This window comes from Myxine glutinosa, chromosome 12, assembly GCF_964187855.1.
Source record: "Myxine glutinosa chromosome 12, kmMyxGlut1.1, whole genome shotgun sequence".
Taxonomy (NCBI): domain Eukaryota; kingdom Metazoa; phylum Chordata; class Myxini; order Myxiniformes; family Myxinidae; genus Myxine; species Myxine glutinosa.
The window spans coordinates 12,631,872-12,650,296 of record NC_136272.1 but is presented as its reverse complement, the minus strand read 5'-3'; the positions used below and the strand labels follow the sequence as shown (position 1 = coordinate 12,650,296).

The window sequence follows — 18,425 nt, the reverse complement described above, 5'->3', positions numbered from 1 at the left end:
ACGGACATTTGGTGAATTATAGTAAGATACTGTATAATTTGCAAGGTGTCTGTTCGTCTGATAGTTTGTGGGTTTGTTTCTGTGTGGCTGTTTTTTACTTCCGCCACAGAAGGTGGATGGAGGTTATGTTTTCACCCGTCTGTCCGTTTGTCTGTTTGTGAACAAAATATCTCAAAAAAGTTGTGGACGGATTCGGACGAAATTTGGCAGAGATGTGGTGTATGTGACAGGGACGAAATGATTAGACTTTGGTGAAGATCCGGATTCGGATCCGGCTACTAGAATTTTTAAAGTGATTCTTCGCCATTGGGAGATTGGGCCAAAAACGATACATAGCAGGATATCTCAAAAAGTTGTGGACGGATTTGGACGAAACTTGGTGGATCGGTTGGGTGTCTGACAAGGACGATTCGATTTTGGTGAAGATCTGAATATGGATTCGGATATGAGCATTATTTAATTTTTTAAGGGATTCTTCACCATTGGGATATGGGGCTGAAACCAACATATAGCAGGATATCTCAAAAAGTTATGGATGGATTTGGACGAAACCTGTTGGACCAGTTGGGTGTGTAAAAAGGACTAATCGTTTCGATTTTGGTGAAGATCCGGATCCGGATCCAGCTAGTAGATTTTTTAAAAGTGCTTCTTCACTATTGAGTGATATGGCCAAACATGATATATAGCAGGATATCTCAAAAATTTGTCGACGGATTTGGACGAAAATTGGTGTACAGGTTGTGTGTGTGAAAAGGACTAATCGTTTCGATTTTGGTGAAAATCTGAATATGGATTCGGCTGCAAGAATTTAATCTTTAAGTGTTTCTTCACCATTGAGAGATCGTTTGAAAAGCGATATATAACATGATATTTAAAAAAGTTATGGACGAGTTATGACTAAAGTTGGTGGATGAGTTGGTTCGGTGACAACAAGCCGATTAGATTTTGGTTCCTGTCCGAATCCAGATCCGGCATATCAGTGGGATACAAAACATAAACTGTTCAGCCTGGCTGAGGTATGCGCTCTACCGAGTGCTGTTCGAGTTACCCTGCGCTCGCAAAGCGATAGCAGGGTTAAGCATTCGGTTCCGTCCGTACGTCGTATGTACGTTCGAATCGAAACGTCGTATGTACGTATGTGCGTGTCTGCATTTTAAAAATACATTTTCTCGGCAACCGTTGGTCCGATTGAGATGAAATTTTCACCAAAGGAGGGCCTCCTCCTGGAGAATATTTTAGTGAATATCATGACGTCACAGGTCACGTGGTGCCGGCGCCATCTTGGAAAAACCAAAAAACTTTGTACCTCTATATCTCAAAAACAGCTGCACAGAAATAATGGAGACAGGTCTCATTGTAAAGAACTCTCCATGCTGAATAACATATGTGAATGATGACGTCATAGATGCCGCCGTTATGACGTCATAATTCAACAAGTCAAAAACTTTATCTGATCAGGATGAAATTTCTTGAGCATCTTCTCGGTATATATTGATGCAGAAATAAAATTATAATGACGTCGTAGGTCACGTGGTTCTGACGCCATATTGTTTTGAGTGAAAAACCACTAAAATCCAATTTTGTCCTAAACGACTGAACAGATCAAGGCCAATCTTTGCAGGCAGAATCGCATACCCATGACGAACAAAAAGACAGCGAGAATGACGTCATGCGTCACATGGTTTCAGAGTTATGACGTCTTTAAGCATAAACATTTAAAACCAAGCTCCTCCATCATTTGTGATCCTATCGAGGGGAAACTTCACAGATGTATTCAGCATATCAGTCTACTAAAATGGCCTTTTGGAATTTGCGTTAGGTCACGTGGTTTGGCAGATACAAATAATTAAACGAAAATATTAAAAAAAATTATAACTCTTGAACCGCTTCATTGATCGACGTGAAACTTTAAATTATAGTGGAGGTAATGAAATGTAGCATGTGTGCAAAATTTCAAGATGATTGGATGTACGGTCTGGAAGCTAGAAGTTGTTATTGCATGAAGAAGAAGAGTCTTCTAGAAAGGCATGGAATTAATTTATCACACTGCAAATGACGAGCAGGAAAAGTACGGAGCGACCTCACGGGGTCATTTTGACCTCAAATAAAATTCTGATTTCAGATTTGTTAATCACTGAGGTATATTAACACACGACCAAAACAGATTTGGCGAAATTCCGACGATTTTTGACGAAAATATAACATTTGTGTATGCATTTCAGTAAAGTAAAGTGTGTGCCATGTCAGCATTTTAAAAATTGAAACGTGGCTCATTGTAAATAACTCCATGTGGGGAATAGGTGTTGTTAACGATGACGTCATTGGTGCCATAATTACGACGTCATAATTCGACAGGGACAACGCTTAGTCTGATCAGTTTGAAATGTATTGAGCATGATCTATGCAACAATTATTTAGAGAATATAAATTTATGATGTCATCGCTCACGTCGTCTGGCAGCCATATTGGATCAAAAAAAAAGAAACGTTCAAAAATAGAAGAGTTGGCTCACACCAAGTTGACTGCGCAGGGTAAGTATTCTATGAACACCATCTAGTTTAAATAGTGTTGCTGACAAATTTCGCATCGCAAACCTCTCCCATGAACCTCAAGTCTTGTCTCGCAATGTGCATTTTGCCCGTGTACGACCTGACTTCACCCCTGAAACCAAGATTCATAACCTCCCCAGGACCACATGACACAGCTGCTTCTGAAGCAATCCAAGGGAAAGCACCATCAGCTGTTTGTCCGAGTCTGTTGTTGTGAACCCAGTTCATACTTTGCTTCTCTGCACAGAACACTCCGTCAGGAGTATAATGTTTTTGATCCGGCATTCCCAGGTTTCAAAGGCAAAGCCTGACCCTTCAAGGCCAATGTCAACATGGGACCTGCACTAACTCGTACTTAGGAAAGGGAGGGTAGGAGTGGCAACAAATCAGGCAGGAGGTCATGGCTTTAACCTACCTGTCCCACTATTCCATCTGACGATTCTACCCTTGCTCCCCTGTTTACCTCCTAACAATACCCTGATGTCACCCCTCTAATCCCTGCTAAGCTAATTCATCTCTGCTTCCTTTGTCTGATAACTTTCACTTGCCAGTCTCTCTAAGTAAACTATTCTCTAACTAGAATTCTTAGCCTACATAAAAGCTTTGCCAAGGGTCAACATCCATTTGCAGGCACCCGGCTTCCTCGGATGGGGTGACTCCATAATAGGGGGTGAGAAGGATGTGGAGGGAGGTGAAAGTTCACAAATAATATATTGTGTGTGGAGTAACATTAGTCAGGTTCACTATGTTAAGAAATATAATTTCGTTCAAAATTTTTGGGAGATTAGCAAACCTGTACATTTTTGGAATTATCAGAGCATGGAGAATCCGAAAATCAATGTTGGCATTTGCACAGACACCTGCATGGCCGCCATTTTGGATTTTCAAAATGGCCGCCATAAAATACATATTTTGCGCTATCTCGGCTTCTCGTCAACCAAGAAACTTAATTAAATATGCTAATCCTATGTTTTCTGGGTCAAGAATCCAATAAAGGCCTCAAAATAGTGCTCAGGATTATAGAAAAGCAACAAACAAAGGTGATTGAAAACCATTGTCTTTATATTTGTGATATAACTGTATTACATAATACATGATATTGCAAGTCCTTTGAAGTTATAGGTATGGGTTTATAAAGCAATAAAGCAGCCTTGTTAGTATCAGATTGAACTATAAGTCCTATACACAGGATCTACTAGGTATTCAGGAATATTTTTTTACAGATCTTCATCACTGTCCTGATTGTCATTTTCGCAAAGGTGTCTACGCAAATGCCAACATTAATTTTTGGATTCCTCATGCTCTGAATATTCCAAAAATGTATAGTTTTGCTAATCTCCAAAAAATTTGAACGAGAAAACATAGTGAACCTGATTAATTCTAACTACTGTAACATCTCAACAATTCATTTTATCATTATCTTTAAAATTCAAACACCATTCTGGTACCCTGGTACAACACACATTCCAAACAACCAATTTACCCACCGTTCCACATGTTGGTGACTGTCTATGATGGGGCTCTATTTTTCCTTTCGTACCTTTGTACGACCGCTTGGCTGGATATTGTGGCTTCCCTGGCAGGACCTTCTTCCTGCATTGCACTAACTTGGCATCCCAGCAACTGGTGTTAACCCTGCCAGAGCTGTCTCTTCTAAACTAATAGGGGGTGGTTTGTTCCCGCTTTCGCCCATTCTGGTACCCTCTCTGGCACATGACGCTCGGACCCCTCTCGTGGGGTCTCCTGCTCACTCCACTAATAGTATGGCATGAAGTGTTCTTAGAAGTAGCTCCCGTAGGATTTTCGTGCTAAAATTGATTTTTTTGCTTTTCTGTATTGAATTGGCGTCAAACTATAGGGAAATGATGGGGTTCAAATTTTCGTGGGCTGGGGCATCAATTCTGGGGGGCCCAGTCTGCCCTATGACCCCCCCGGGACTAGCTCCACTTAAAATTAACCTACTTACATAATATTAGAGTCGTTTTTTGATGATGCTGAATCCATTTTTGACACTTCTAAAGTGACATATACATTCATTGACCCCCTGTCATGGGCAAGGTCGGGGAGGAGTGGGGAGGGGGGGGGGGGGTGTTCCGTCAATGGACCCCTGCCCTGTAATAACCCTGCGCTTATCTTGGGTAAATAAGAAATTAACGTGTCCGACATTATGAATTGTTTATGGGATTATTTTTTTTAAATGAAGATGAGTCAATAAATGACACATCCTGAGCGATCTACACAATGTATCATCAAGAGACCCGACTTAAACTGAACCGTCTGATGAGATGATCCAGCGATTTTTGCACAAGACTAAATATGAAATAAAAACTGAAAATACCGATCACAATGTACACCTTTATTATTGGGTTTGTTTCACAATGCAAAACGAACGAGGATGAAAAACTTCCGTTTACAAGAATTGTTGTAAAAATTGGCAATGTACCTTCAGTTTGTCCTTTTTTATAAACTCAGAATGTTTTAATTTACACAAGTACATCGTAATATTAAAAATAAAAATCCAAACCAAGAACGTAATTATTTATCATCCTTATCCTTATCCACATCAATCATCGTCACATTAAACTGTTTGCTGATTTATTCATCATCCTCATCGTCATCCTCGTGGGTATCATCCTTAATTACGTTTCCACAATCACTGCCATAGCACTTACAGAGAGAAGTACAGCGAAGTCTGTTATTGAAGCAGCTGCACCTTCCTTTACACCTTGATTTACATGCACATTTCGTCAGTTCAATCACAGCTCCAGGGGCGGGCAGGGCGAGACACCTCATTGGAACATAAACACCTTCCTTAACATTCCAACCATTTTCTTCAATGGGAGGAAGAGCGGACAGTTGGTAGTGTATGACCTATCACGCATGGCATTGTAATTTGCAAGTGTGATATGTGGTAGTAAGGCAGCACGAGTAGGAGGTAACATCTCTCCCTCCAAGTCCTTGGAACCAAACATTTCCCATCTTAGATCTGATGGGGTTGTGGGACCTGCCGAGCATTACACGCGGCAGACGAACTGCTCCAAACCCTTAACCTGTGGTGGCAATTCGCCATTGACCAGGACACTCGGAATAGGACCTTCACCAAGCACCATGAAGCAGTTGACTGCTGGGTCATCATCTTCAAGCGTCATGTAGGCACCAACCCAGGTCTTCTTGGAAATGCCCACAAATTTCCCACCCCAGTCAGCGCCGGTGAAATTGTGGAGTCCAATGAGTCCTTGGCATTTGTGACGTCCAATTACTTGCACTCGCTCTACCACATCAATTACTCTGTATTTTGTACCCTTACCGGTCAATAACGTGAAGCGAGTCAGAGCTCCAGGTCGACCATGAGAGACCAGATCAAGAAGAAGCGTGAGAACGTCAGTGTCTGGTGACCAAACACATATCTCCCGCCAAGCATTCTCGGCTACAGGTGACAGGACTTGGTGAGGAATAAGTGTATCGGCCTCTTTGTGTGAATGTTCATCTTCAAAGTCGTAGCCCTTTACCTTGTTGCTGTACACAACAACCAGCATGAAGGCCCTATTATCGGCAAAGTTTTCAAGCAAACCCTGGGCGAACATGGTTGTCAGAATACTTTTGGTCTTTGAGGAAGATAGAATCTCTTTGAGAGACAGGGTGAGCTTCATTTCAGTGGACGTTGCTGCTCTCTTCTGGCGTGCCTTGTTCTTCAAAGACTGTTCCAGGTAACGGTCAAATACCACTCTGCCCTCATCGTAGCCAACCATCATCATCTCAATGTGCTTGATGAATGCCTGTTGAAGATCAGAAAGCTTGCGCATGGTCGGTGTTTTCTTCATGCCCTGCAGCACAGCGATTGTGTCAACAATAAGAACACGGGGTGGAGAACCCTCAGATGCTTTTTCAAGAACAGGGACAGATTGAGACAGTTGGGCCTTGGTTTCTTCAACAGCGTGCATCAGACTGGCTTTGTCCATTGGGATATAGAGAAGCCATCAAGAGCGCAAAGGGAACGCGGCACTAGTGACATCTCATACTCTCCTATTGTATCCTCTAGTTTTGGTACCAGCTCAGGACGGCTTCCCTGGATGATGAGAAATCTGCCAAACAGTTTGCGCTCTTCACGCAGTTTGATAACCTTTTCACCCACATGGAATTTTGTTTTCTCCATGCAGTTCGAGAAGGTCTTCAATTTGAGCATCTTCATTGGGTCCCAAACTCAACCCGTTGATGTTGGCAGTAATCTGTCGTGAATGAACTGCTCAAACCGCTCCTGACCCTTCTCAGCAAAGTTTAGAATATTGTGCTTTGCATCTTGTGGTACCTTGAGCTGATGAAACCAGGCTTTTCAATGAATACTTCAATATGAATGGATTGCCTTCGCAATGTATTTCAATGGAGTGACGCATCTCCAGAGCATTTTCTCTTGTCCTCACAGCAACGTCTCCAGAAAGCTGGTAGAGTTCACTTTGGGACAACATTAGCATGTTCCAAAAGTTCCTCAAAATAAAACAGCATTCCTAAAATTGGTTCATAAAGATAGACATGTGGAGATAGACATGGAGATAGTGGAGATAGACATGAGTTCAGTCCCGGATGGGGGGTGGGCTCTCAGAAGACAGGGGGGCTCCAGAATGACATCTAGGGACAGGAAAATTTGAACCCCATCATTTTTCAACATCAAGACTCCAAATCAAACTGAAAATGCTAAAAAATCTATTTTAGCACACAAATCCTACAGGATTACACTTCATACCACACTATAACCTTACGGGCTCATCTGAGCCCCAACTAGCTCAGGCCTCTCAACGTCCAGTGCCGGGATATACCCTCTTATATCAATGAACCTTCTTTGCAATAGCCACACTCCAAGCCTGTCAATTAACTTGTGTACCCGTTATCAGTAATTCTTTACTTTATTCACATCAATAAGTGAACAGTATCCATTTTGATATAGTTGGATCCTAGCTTACTATCCTCCTGGGTTTCCTTGTTGGGGAATTCTTCCCTCCACATTCATGCCTTCACATTGTCACACTTCACTCATTCACACCCTCCCCTGTACCTCTTCCATACACATTCATCCCTCGGGAGAGAAAATGGTGCATCCCCACATGTGACCCGACCTATTAGAATTCCCCTAACTAACTCATGCATCCCCCGTTGTCTTACATGACCACGTTCATTTTACCCAATCGTTTTACCAAATCGTTTTACCTAAAGCTACCACCATACCCACTAAATGTCATCCACCTCCTACTCTATTATGTGTTCTCCTATTGCTAGTGCCCCCATGTGGGCATAACTTTTCCTGGGCCCCCAATGGGCTTAGCTATTGCTTCTGAGCCCCCATGCGGAGGTGCTCCGTTCTGCCTCCACGTGGGCACACTACTGGTTCTGCACTCACTCATATTATTAGCCCCCGTTGGACTTAGTCCAAAACGGGGGCTTATGGATTGGGTGTCGTCTGTCCGTCCGCAACCATATCTCGGAGATGTATGGACCGATTTTGTTTATGCTCGGCACAAAGACAACACATGATGGTATACATATGGACATCATAAACTTTGCAGATAGATATTGAATGATTGGTTACATATACTCGTCATTTTTTTCAAGATCAGATCCAAGATGGCCGACTGGCGGCCATTTTGCTACTTAAACGTGTCCCCAACCATTTCTCAGACATGCATGGACCGATATTGTTCAAACTTGGCACAAAGACAATACATGAGTGTATACATATGCAGAAGATTTTCTTTTGTAATCCGACCAAAGATGGCCGACTGGTGGCCTTTAACTCTGTACAGCAAAATTACTAAAAATACGGGAGCTGTGACATTTCATGCCTTTTTCTTCTTGTTTTACTCACCTATGTTCTACTCTTTTAGTTAATTTACTACCTTAAAATCTTCCTTCCTTAAAATTTAAGTTTAACCTTAAAATCCCTCCAGATTAATTTAATCTTCCTGTTAATTTATTTTGCTTAGTTGATTCCGGGGGTTTCCCGTATGGAGAAACCACCCGTGGTCACCACGCCCACTGCTTGTGCAGTGCCACAGCAAACTGCACACAGGACCCTTCATGGATATCCCTCAGCTGAATTCCCATCCCCACATGTGTCGGGTACAACGCACGGTACACCGTGTTTTACACACTGTCGCAGAACCAAAACTCATTGAACATTTTTTCCAAATTCCTCTCGATTCTTTTGATCGGCCCCACATGTTGTTTAACCCCCTGGGGATCTTTGTCTGGTCGGGGGTTAAATTAAGCATGACCATCACCGCCGCGCCTCAGCACAGAGCGCCATTTCCTGTGTGTTTTGTATTTCACGGCGATGGCCCCGCTTCACACAGGAGCGACAAAGGCTTCATTGGCTTGAGCCGTGACCTCCTGGACCGGAATGGGAGGATGGCCGACTGAATTACAACAGAATGACTTGGAGGGAAATCTCAGGTACGAGAGGGCTGAAAAATCTGAACGACTGAACCCAAAACATTTACCAAACTAAATGTAAGGGTGGTGTTTGACAGCAAACTTGAAGACCTGGTGGAAAGAGCACAATAAAACAGACTCTCAAGACGATTCTACCTGTAAGAGAAAAAAGGAAGGAATATCGAAGTTGAACCTTAAGCTTTCATATGGGAGGGTGAAGTTGGAGGTGGAGGGAAAAATGTAAAAGTATATGTCACATTGAGGAGATGTGTCCATGGGTGAAACTGCAGAAGGTTTGAGAAAAGGGAAACGACTCCTTTCTAAGGGGAGGTGGGGGGTGGGGGAGGGGTTTCGGGGTCAAAATATGACTAATATCAAAATATGCATTTTGGGGGTGATCTTGTACAAGTTGTAACAGAAAACAATGCAAATAAAAGTGATATTTGGAGGACATTTAATTGATTTCACCTGAACATCCATTGCTGGGAAGATTATTTTGAGACTTCTGTTAGTACACCATTTTGTTATGATAATGTGGGCCCGTTGGTCCATTTGATCAAATTTTGATTGGTTTACACGGCCTGGTAGCACACCTGCCTGCTGTAGTGATTGAGCATGAGCTTACCTTTCATAAAGCCCACATATGTTTGTGCCAGGGTGGGGATTATACGTTCGTTACTAATATTATTGCCAGGTGATACTACTATTATTATTGTTGTTAATATTATTGGAATTAATTCATATGTACTGTGTTACAATGTTATCATTATTTTTGTAATTTATTTTATAATTAAAATGCCATGCCGTGGAAGGACCAATTAAACTGCTCGATACACCTTTCCTTAACATGGAGAGCATTCACAAACATGGGAATACTTCCGGGTTATTTGAAATTATCAACTCGAGATCATGATGATCATTTCGGTGTATCACGTTCCACATCTAGAATCAACAGAACTTCACCAAAAACATGACACATACACACAAACACACACATACACAGCCACACAAACACACACATACACACACACACACACACACACACACACACACACCCACACAAACACACATACACACAAATACAGACACATGCAGAGAACCACACCCAGAGAAACACACACACACACACACACACACACACAGAAAAACACACAGAAAAACACACACACAAACAGAAACGCACACACAAACACACAGAGAAACACACACTCACACGCACACACACACAAACAGAGAGAGAATAACACACACACACACAGAGAGAGAATAACACACACACACACACACACACACACACACACACACACACACACACACACACACACACACACAGAAAAACACACACACACAGTCATGCATCATGTAATGGAGGGTTTTCCTTTAATCTCCCTGGCTCCAGTGTAAACCAGAGCATTCAATGCCTGGTTATGTTTTCTGCTCATTTATTCACCTGTTGGATACTGGACTCAAGTTATTGAATCGCTGGTGTACTTGATTTGTTTATTTATTTAGTTATCTACACGTTTTCATGGCTGTCTATCTTTTGTTCAGGGATTCTCGGTTTTTGTCATCCCGTGCCTTCTTATCATAAACTGTTATAAAAATGGGAGGAAGATCGAAGTTTATCCTTAAGCTTTTATTTGGGAGTGTGAAGTTGGAGGAGGAGGGGAATGTGTCGCTCACATTGAGGAGATATGCTTGCATCATGGTGACCCTCCAATAGCTATCTGGAAAATAACAGACAGGAAAGTAAATAAATGAATGAATGAATGAATGATCGTTTTAAGGCCATGTTTCTCCGCAAGAGCGGGGGTTAACCTTGCGGGCCCCATGACAATCATGGTTCCCTGTTTGAGGCAATGTTTTTATGGTCCGATGCCCTTCCTGACGCCAAACTTAGTCGCCTCTTATGATGCGCAGGGATACGGTGTACCTATTCTAAATCGGGGTACACATTCATCCCAGCAAGCTGGTACTCGATTTGCCGACCTCGGAAGGATGACAGGCTGAGTAAACCCTCCTGGTGTTAATTCAGCGATCGACCGGGATGCGAACCCAGGAGCCTAGGATCCCAAGCTAACCGCTAAGCCAACACCCTAACCGCTAAGCCAACACCCTAACCGCTAAGCCAACACCCTAACCGCTAAGCCAACACCATAACCGCTAAGCCAACGCCCTAACCGCTAAGCCAACGCCCTAACCGCTAAGCCAACGCCCTAACCGCTAAGCCAACGCCCTAACCGCTAAGCCAACGCCCTAACCGCTAAGCCAACGCCCTAACCGCTAAGCCAACGCCCTAACCGCTAAGCCAACGCCCTAACCGCTAAGCCAACGCCCTAACCGCTAAGCGAATGCCCTAACCGCTAAGCCAACGCCCTAACCGCTAAGCCAACGCCCTAACCGCTAAGCCAACGCCCTAACCGCTAAGCCAACGCCCTAACCGCTAAGCCAACGCCCTAACCGCTAAGCCAACGCCCTAACCGCTAAGCCAACGTCCTAACCGCTAAGCCAACGCCCTAACCGCTAAGCCAACGCCCTAACCGCTAAGCCAACGCCCTAACCGCTAAGCCAACGCCCTAACCGCTAAGCCAACGCCCTAACCGCTAAGCCAACGCCCTAACCGCTAAGCCAACGCCCTAACCGCTAAGCCAACGCCCTAACCGCTAAGCGAATGCCCTAACCGCTAAGCCAACGCCCTAACCGCTAAGCCAACGCCCTAACCGCTAAGCCAACGCCCTAACCGCTAAGCCAACGCCCTAACCGCTAAGCCAACGCCCTAACCGCTAAGCCAACGCCCTAACCGCTAAGCCAACGTCCTAACCGCTAAGCCAACGCCCTAACCGCTAAGCCAACGCCCTAACCGCTAAGCCAACGCCCTAACCGCTAAGCCAACGCCCTAACCGCTAAGCCAACGCCCTAACCGCTAAGCCAACGCCCTAACCGCTAAGCCAACGCCCTAACCGCTAAGCCAACGCCCTAACCGCTAAGCCAACGCCCTAACCGCTAAGCCAACGTCCTAACCGCTAAGCCAACGCCCTAACCGCTAAGCCAACGCCCTAACCGCTAAGCCAACGCCCTAACCGCTAAGCCAACGCCCTAACCGCTAAGCCAACGCCCTAACCGCTAAGCCAACGCCCTAACCGCTAAGCCAACGCCCTAACCGCTAAGCCAACGCCCTAACCGCTAAGCCAACGCCCTAACTGCTAAGCCAACGCCCTAACCGCTAAGCCAACGCCCTAACCGCTAAGCCAACGCCCTAACCGCTAAGCCAACGCCCTAACCGCTAAGCCAACGCCCTAACCGCTAAGCCAACGCCCTAACCGCTAAGCCAACACCCTAACCGCTAAGCCAACGCCCTAACCGCTAAGCCAACGCCCTAACCGCTAAGCCAACACCCTAACCGCTAAGCCAACGCCCTAACCGCTAAGCCAACGCCCTAACCGCTAAGCCAATGCCCTAACCGCTAAGCCAACGCCCTAACCGCTAAGCCAACACCCTAACCGCTAAGCCAACACCCTAACCGCTAAGCCAACGCCCTAACCGCTAAGCCAACGCCCTAACCGCTAAGCCAACGCCCTAACCGCTAAGCCAACGCCCTAACCACTAAGCCAACGCCCTAACCGCTAAGCCAACGCCCTAACCGCTAAGCCAACGCCCTAACCGCTAGGCCAACGCCCTAACCGCTAAGCCAACACCCTAACCGCTAGGCCAACGCCCTAACCGCTAAGCCAACGCCCTAACCGCTAAGCCAACGCCCTAACCGCTAAGCCAACGCCCTAACCGCTAAGCCAATGCCCTAACCACTAAGCCAACGCCCTAACCGCTAAGCCAACGCCCTAACCGCTAAGCCAACACCCTAACCGCTAAGCCAACACCAGGCAAGACAGGAAAGTAAATTTTTAGAGTCACCTGGAAAGTATGGCAAGATTGTCAGACTGTAGGGGAAAGCGGAAGTCACATTGAGGAGATATTTCTCTGAAGGCCACAAGCTTGCATCAAAGCGGCCATCAAATAAATATCTCGAAAAGAGCAGAAAAAGGAGCATATATAATTAATATATTTGTATATATATATATTGATGTATGGGCTACACCGTAGAAATCAGTGCATATTATTTCTGTCGAGGAAGATTTAATCTTGTACTCCTATAATGGGTCATCTAGATTTGCAACGTAGATCACATGTTCTCGTATATCTCATTTGGATAATATTGATGTTATTCATTCTAATCAATACTTTATTGATTCATACATCCCTTCTCTATGGTGATGCTTGTTCAAAATTCCTCTTCTCCCTACCAACCCACCATCGTAGGCATGACTTGTCAAGCCCGTACATCCTACACCGAGAGTGAGGTACTCTGGGGTCATCGCTTCCTTCCTGTGATTTCTTTAGAGGATGGATACTATCAGATCGACTACTCGCAATTCCATGCGACGCTGGCCGTCCCGACACCCGAGCAGAGCACATGGACATCTGACGCAATGGCTACGGGTATGTCTGCATCACTGTGCCAGAGTCCAATAACTCATCACTCGTCTTTTGATTCTTCAGACTCGAGCTCTGCCTATTTCCTGCCTCCAAAACTACGCAAAATGAGTGGTGAACACCAGACAGGTCGCCGATTCCAACGACTTGCCTCGGTCTATTCCGAACAACTGAACCTTCGGCTTCCGGTGCCCGGCTCTCGGGCCCGACTGGGATCCGTGCCGCTTTGCCCTGCGATTGCTGCCGCCGGGAAGGCGAGCAACACCGGAAGTGACGGGCTGTAGAAGCGATGTCAGAGCCGAGCCGTGTGGTGGTCGACTCGCTCAGAAAAAGTACAGTGTGGACTCCCTTCCAGGCCGAGTTGCCACCTAGACTCAGGAAAATGATCTTACAGGCAAGCGGGATCATCGCACCATATAGTCAGGGCCCTTTGGGATATTTTGGGGTCGTTTGGTTCAAATTCTTCCAAAAGCATCAAATTTGGCCCAGATGTTGCCCATGCCATACTCTTTCGATTTTTGACGGGCGCCAAGACGGGCGCCCCCCCCCCCACCCCCGGGGGCCCCATATTGGCGAAATACTAAATGGCCGCCACCCGGATTAGAGGAAAATCAGTTAAATAACCAAAAGGGTTGGAATCATGTATGATACCACTTTTCAGGGGTTTTCGAGGTCGAGGAATCCAATTATGATGTTATTTTGATGATTCGAGGTCAAGGTCAACCCTCAAGGTCATCTTAAAGGTCATTTTTGAGTCAAACATGTCGGTTTTTGAGTTTTTTGTCAAGATTTACGCGAGGTTCACCATTTTATGTTTCTGGGTTGGGTAATCGAACTCTGACCTTATTTTTGACAATTAGAGGAAATATTTACATGTCTATTTCCTAATTTTCAGGCATATGCAGTTCATCAGTCGAATTACAAAGGTACGGATTTTGATGTTTTATGAACTGTATGCCATATCCTTGTGTTTAATTTTTGTGCGATCATGATCCGGGTTCATGTATACATGATTGTATACACGTCATAAATATGACGTCATAGGTCATGTGACCTGGCGGCCATATTGGATTTTATGAAAACCTTAAAAATGGATCCCTGCCTTCATTTTTCGATCGATTCATTTTGAACTTTGACCACTTATAGTACGCCATGTGATTGGATGCATATCCTAATTATGACGTCATAGGTCAGGTGACATGGCGGGATGGACCGGTATGGTCCCCGGATCATACCGCCCTTGGCGCCCGTCAAAAATCGAAAGAGTATGGCATGGGCAACATCTGCGCCAAATTTGATGCTTTTGGAAGAATTTGAACCAAAATATCCCTAAGGGCCCTGACTAACAGCTCTTTGATCACAAACACATCAGGGTAAACGTTGGTATTCAGCTTAATTAAATTAATCGCTGGCAATGTGCCATCCTTTCCGCAATTACGTTTCATCGCTCGAAGATCATTTACTCCTGACTTCTTGAACAGGTAGGAAAGGGAAACAAATAGGAAAGGTGACACATTTATGAGCAGCAGTTACTCTGTTTTTGCCTACATGTTTGAACAGTTGTTTGTCGTGCCAATGCTGTGCCCTTTTGTTGTATTATATTGCTGTGACCCACACGACGATGCACATATTTGGACACACCTGATCAACAGGCGCGACTGTAACCGGAGTCTCCAAACACTTCATGGCGCTTTGTCCAAACAGATTGTTCAGCATCGTATTTCATGTTGGGAGAGGCCTTGTGTTTGAACAAAATGTCCTGATTATTCTGACGATGGAAGTAGTAGGGAAATGGGGGTTCTGAGGCAAAACATCTCCACAGGACCAGTGGCATACACTCACTTATACTCGTTCCACTCACTTACACTCATTCGACTCACTTACACTCATTCGACTCACTTACACTCATTCGACTCACTTACACTCATTCGACTCATGCACGCTCATTCCACTCACTTACACTCATTCGACTCACTTACACTCATTCGACTCACTTACACTCATTCGACTCACTTACACTCGTTCGATTCACATACACTCGTTCCACTCACTTACGCTTGTTCCACTCGCTCTCGGTCATTGTGCTCGTTTTCGCACGCTGTCGCTCGCTCACCTGCTCGATATCTTATCTCAAACCTCCCATTTCCCTACTACTTGTGTTTGGGAGGAAGTAGAGGAGAGGGGTTCATTATTCACACCTGTCATATTTTCATTATAATCAAATAGTGAACCAACGAATATTTGTTTATGTTAATTTTCTTTTGGTTTCCGTCGCCATCAATTATATTAACTTGGTTTTTGGTTTAAATATCGTTCCTGAGCAGAGATGAAATTATAAACCTCTCTCAATGTTCTGTTCTGAGCCGCTCCCGAGCCACATATTATTTTTTACCTCCACCACCGAAGGTGGATGGAAGTTATTTCTATTACGTTTTGCCATTTAAATGCCAAGGCTTTGATTTTCTCCACTCTTTGGTTTGGTTGCGCTTGGTTCTATCACTTATATAGCAGTAAAACCCACAACCTTTTTTTTATTACTTCTTATTGGTATCTTAACTGAGCTTGGTGTTGGCTTAGCGGTTAGGGTGCCGGCTTGGGATCCTAGGATCCTGGTTTTAATCCTGGTCGATCGCTGAATTAACACCAGGGGGTTGACTCAGCCTGTCATCCTTTTGAGGTCGGCAAATTGAGTACCAGCTCACTGGTAATTCTCTGTGTGTTGCAAAAGGCGACTAACAGGGTTGGCGGCAGGAAGAGCATCTGTCCATAAAACATTGCTTCAAAAAGGGGACCACGGGGCCCTAAAAAGGCCAACCCCTGCTTTGTGGGGAAAAATGGCCTCGAAATGTGGTTCATTGGTATCTTAACTCTCATACTTATGCTTTAAATATCTCTATATCCATAAGGCATAGTATCAATTCCATTTTCTAAAATAAACCTCTTATCTTACTATAATTCACCAAATATCCGTCCGTCCGTTCGAAGGTACCGCAAAAACGGCTCAAACCGATCGCAACGATATTTTGGGTGGGTATTCCTGGGACCCCTGGGAGTAAAATAGGCTATTGTAGCGGCTACCGCTGGGTTTTCACAATCGCCTTGCACCTATCAAGGACGCGGAGCGATCACCATGCCGGGCTCGTCCAGGACGCCCGGGCAGGCTCGCCCTCAACTTGCCAGGCCGCAGCCGGGACGCTGGGCCACGCCCCCTCTCGCCTTTCCTGGGCAAACGCTCCGGGATAACATGTATATATATTGCTGCCCGATAAACGGGCTTTTCAGAGTGCCTGAGTGTTTGGTTTGATTAAAGCAACTCGGATGAATTCCAGCTTTTTGTCGCGTCCATTCTTCCGATCGACGTGGGAGCCCCAGCTCCTTCATTGGTGACCTACCGACATGGACACGGCAGTCGCCCTTAAACTGCCTACCTTCTGGGAGGCTCACGCGGCGGTTTGGTTCGCACAGGCGGATTCCCTGTTCGCCCTGCGAGGCATCACGGCCGACGACACCCGCTTCCACCATGTGGTAGCAGCGCTCGGTTCGGCCACCGCGGCCCGCGCCCTGAGCCTCCTCGAGAGCCCGCCAGCCGCTGACAAATACGGCGCGATTAAGAAGCTTCTCCTCGACGCTTTCGCCCTCCCATCGGCGGAACGCGCACAGCGCCTGCTCGACCTGCCCGAGCTCGGCGACACGCGCCCTTCCGAGCGAATGGACTACATGCTTTCACTGCTCGGCGAGCACTCTCCGGCATTCCTGTTCCGGGAGCTGTTCCTCCGTCAGCTGCCTAACCCGGTACGCCTCGCCCTGGCAAGCACGACGATCACAGATCCCCGGGCCCTTGCCAGAGAAGCCGACAAGATCTCCGCCGCAGGTCAGCGCATCGCAGCGGCGACATGGGACCCACCGCCGTCCGACGCAACACCCATGGCACCCGAGCATCCGGCACAGTCGACGACCGAACTGCCGACGCAATTGGCGGCCGCTACACCGAGCCGACCACCTCCAGCACGACGACCGGGGCCTCCACCTGACCAAGCGTGGTGTTACTATCATGCCAGGTTCGGACAGAAGGCCCGGACATGCCGACCCCCGTGCACCTTCGGCAGGCCGGGAAACGGCCGGGCCGGCGTTCATTACCAGCCATGAGCGCCGGCCACACGGGCAACTTACTGTTCATCACGGATAAAGCATCCGGACGGCGCTTCCTGTGCGACACCGGCGCCCAACTGAGCGTCATACCCGCCTCTGACCAGGACAGGCAGTCCGCGGTTTGCGGCCCCTCCTTGGTTGCGGCCAACGGATCGACCATCCGCACCTTCGGCCCGCGCAACGTCACCCTCTGCTTCGGCGGCCAACGCTTTGCTTGGACGTTTGTAACCGCAAACGTGCCCATGGCTCTGCTAGGCGCCGACTTCCTCTGCGCACACGGACTGCTGGTGGACGTCCAACGGCGTCGTTTAATCAACGCCGAAACCTTCAGCTCCCTGGTATGCACATTGAGCAGCTCCGCGCCGACCGAGCTGGCATGCGCCGTCCCGGCGGCGAACGAGTTTGCTCGCCTGCTCACGGAGTTCCCGGCCCTCACGCGGCCGACGTTTTCGGCCGTCGCAGTACGGCATGGGATCGAGCACCACATACCAACCACGGGCCCGCCGGTCTACGCCAGGGCCCGCCGCCTCGACCCAGCCAAGCTCGCCATGGCAAAGGCCGAATTCGACGCGTTGGAGCACCTCGGCATCGTGCGGCGCTCCAATAGCGCGTGGGCCTCGCCACTGCACATCGTGCCAAAGCCGGGGGGTGGATGGCGCCCGTGTGGCGTCTACCGCCGTCTCAATGACGCTACCACCCCCGACAGGTACCCGATCCCGCATATCCAATACTTCTCCGCCCGTCTGGTGGGATGGGTCATTTTTTCGAAAATTGATCTCATACGGGGATATCACCAGGTACCTGTCAGGGCGGCCGACG

At 46.6% G+C, this 18,425-nt stretch overlaps 1 protein-coding gene across 1 annotated transcript in view; it reads left to right on the top strand.

The window, feature by feature from the left end:
• LOC137437273 (G protein-activated inward rectifier potassium channel 1-like) overlaps positions 1 to 13,741 on the top strand; it is a 99,794-nt gene extending 86,053 nt beyond the window's left edge. Inside the window, exon 4 of the mRNA XM_078766247.1 lies at positions 13,284 to 13,741. Coding sequence (XP_078622373.1) covers positions 13,284 to 13,741 — 458 coding nt within the window. The remainder of the gene's footprint in view (positions 1 to 13,283) is intronic.
• The last annotated feature ends 4,684 nt before the right edge of the window (positions 13,742 to 18,425 follow it).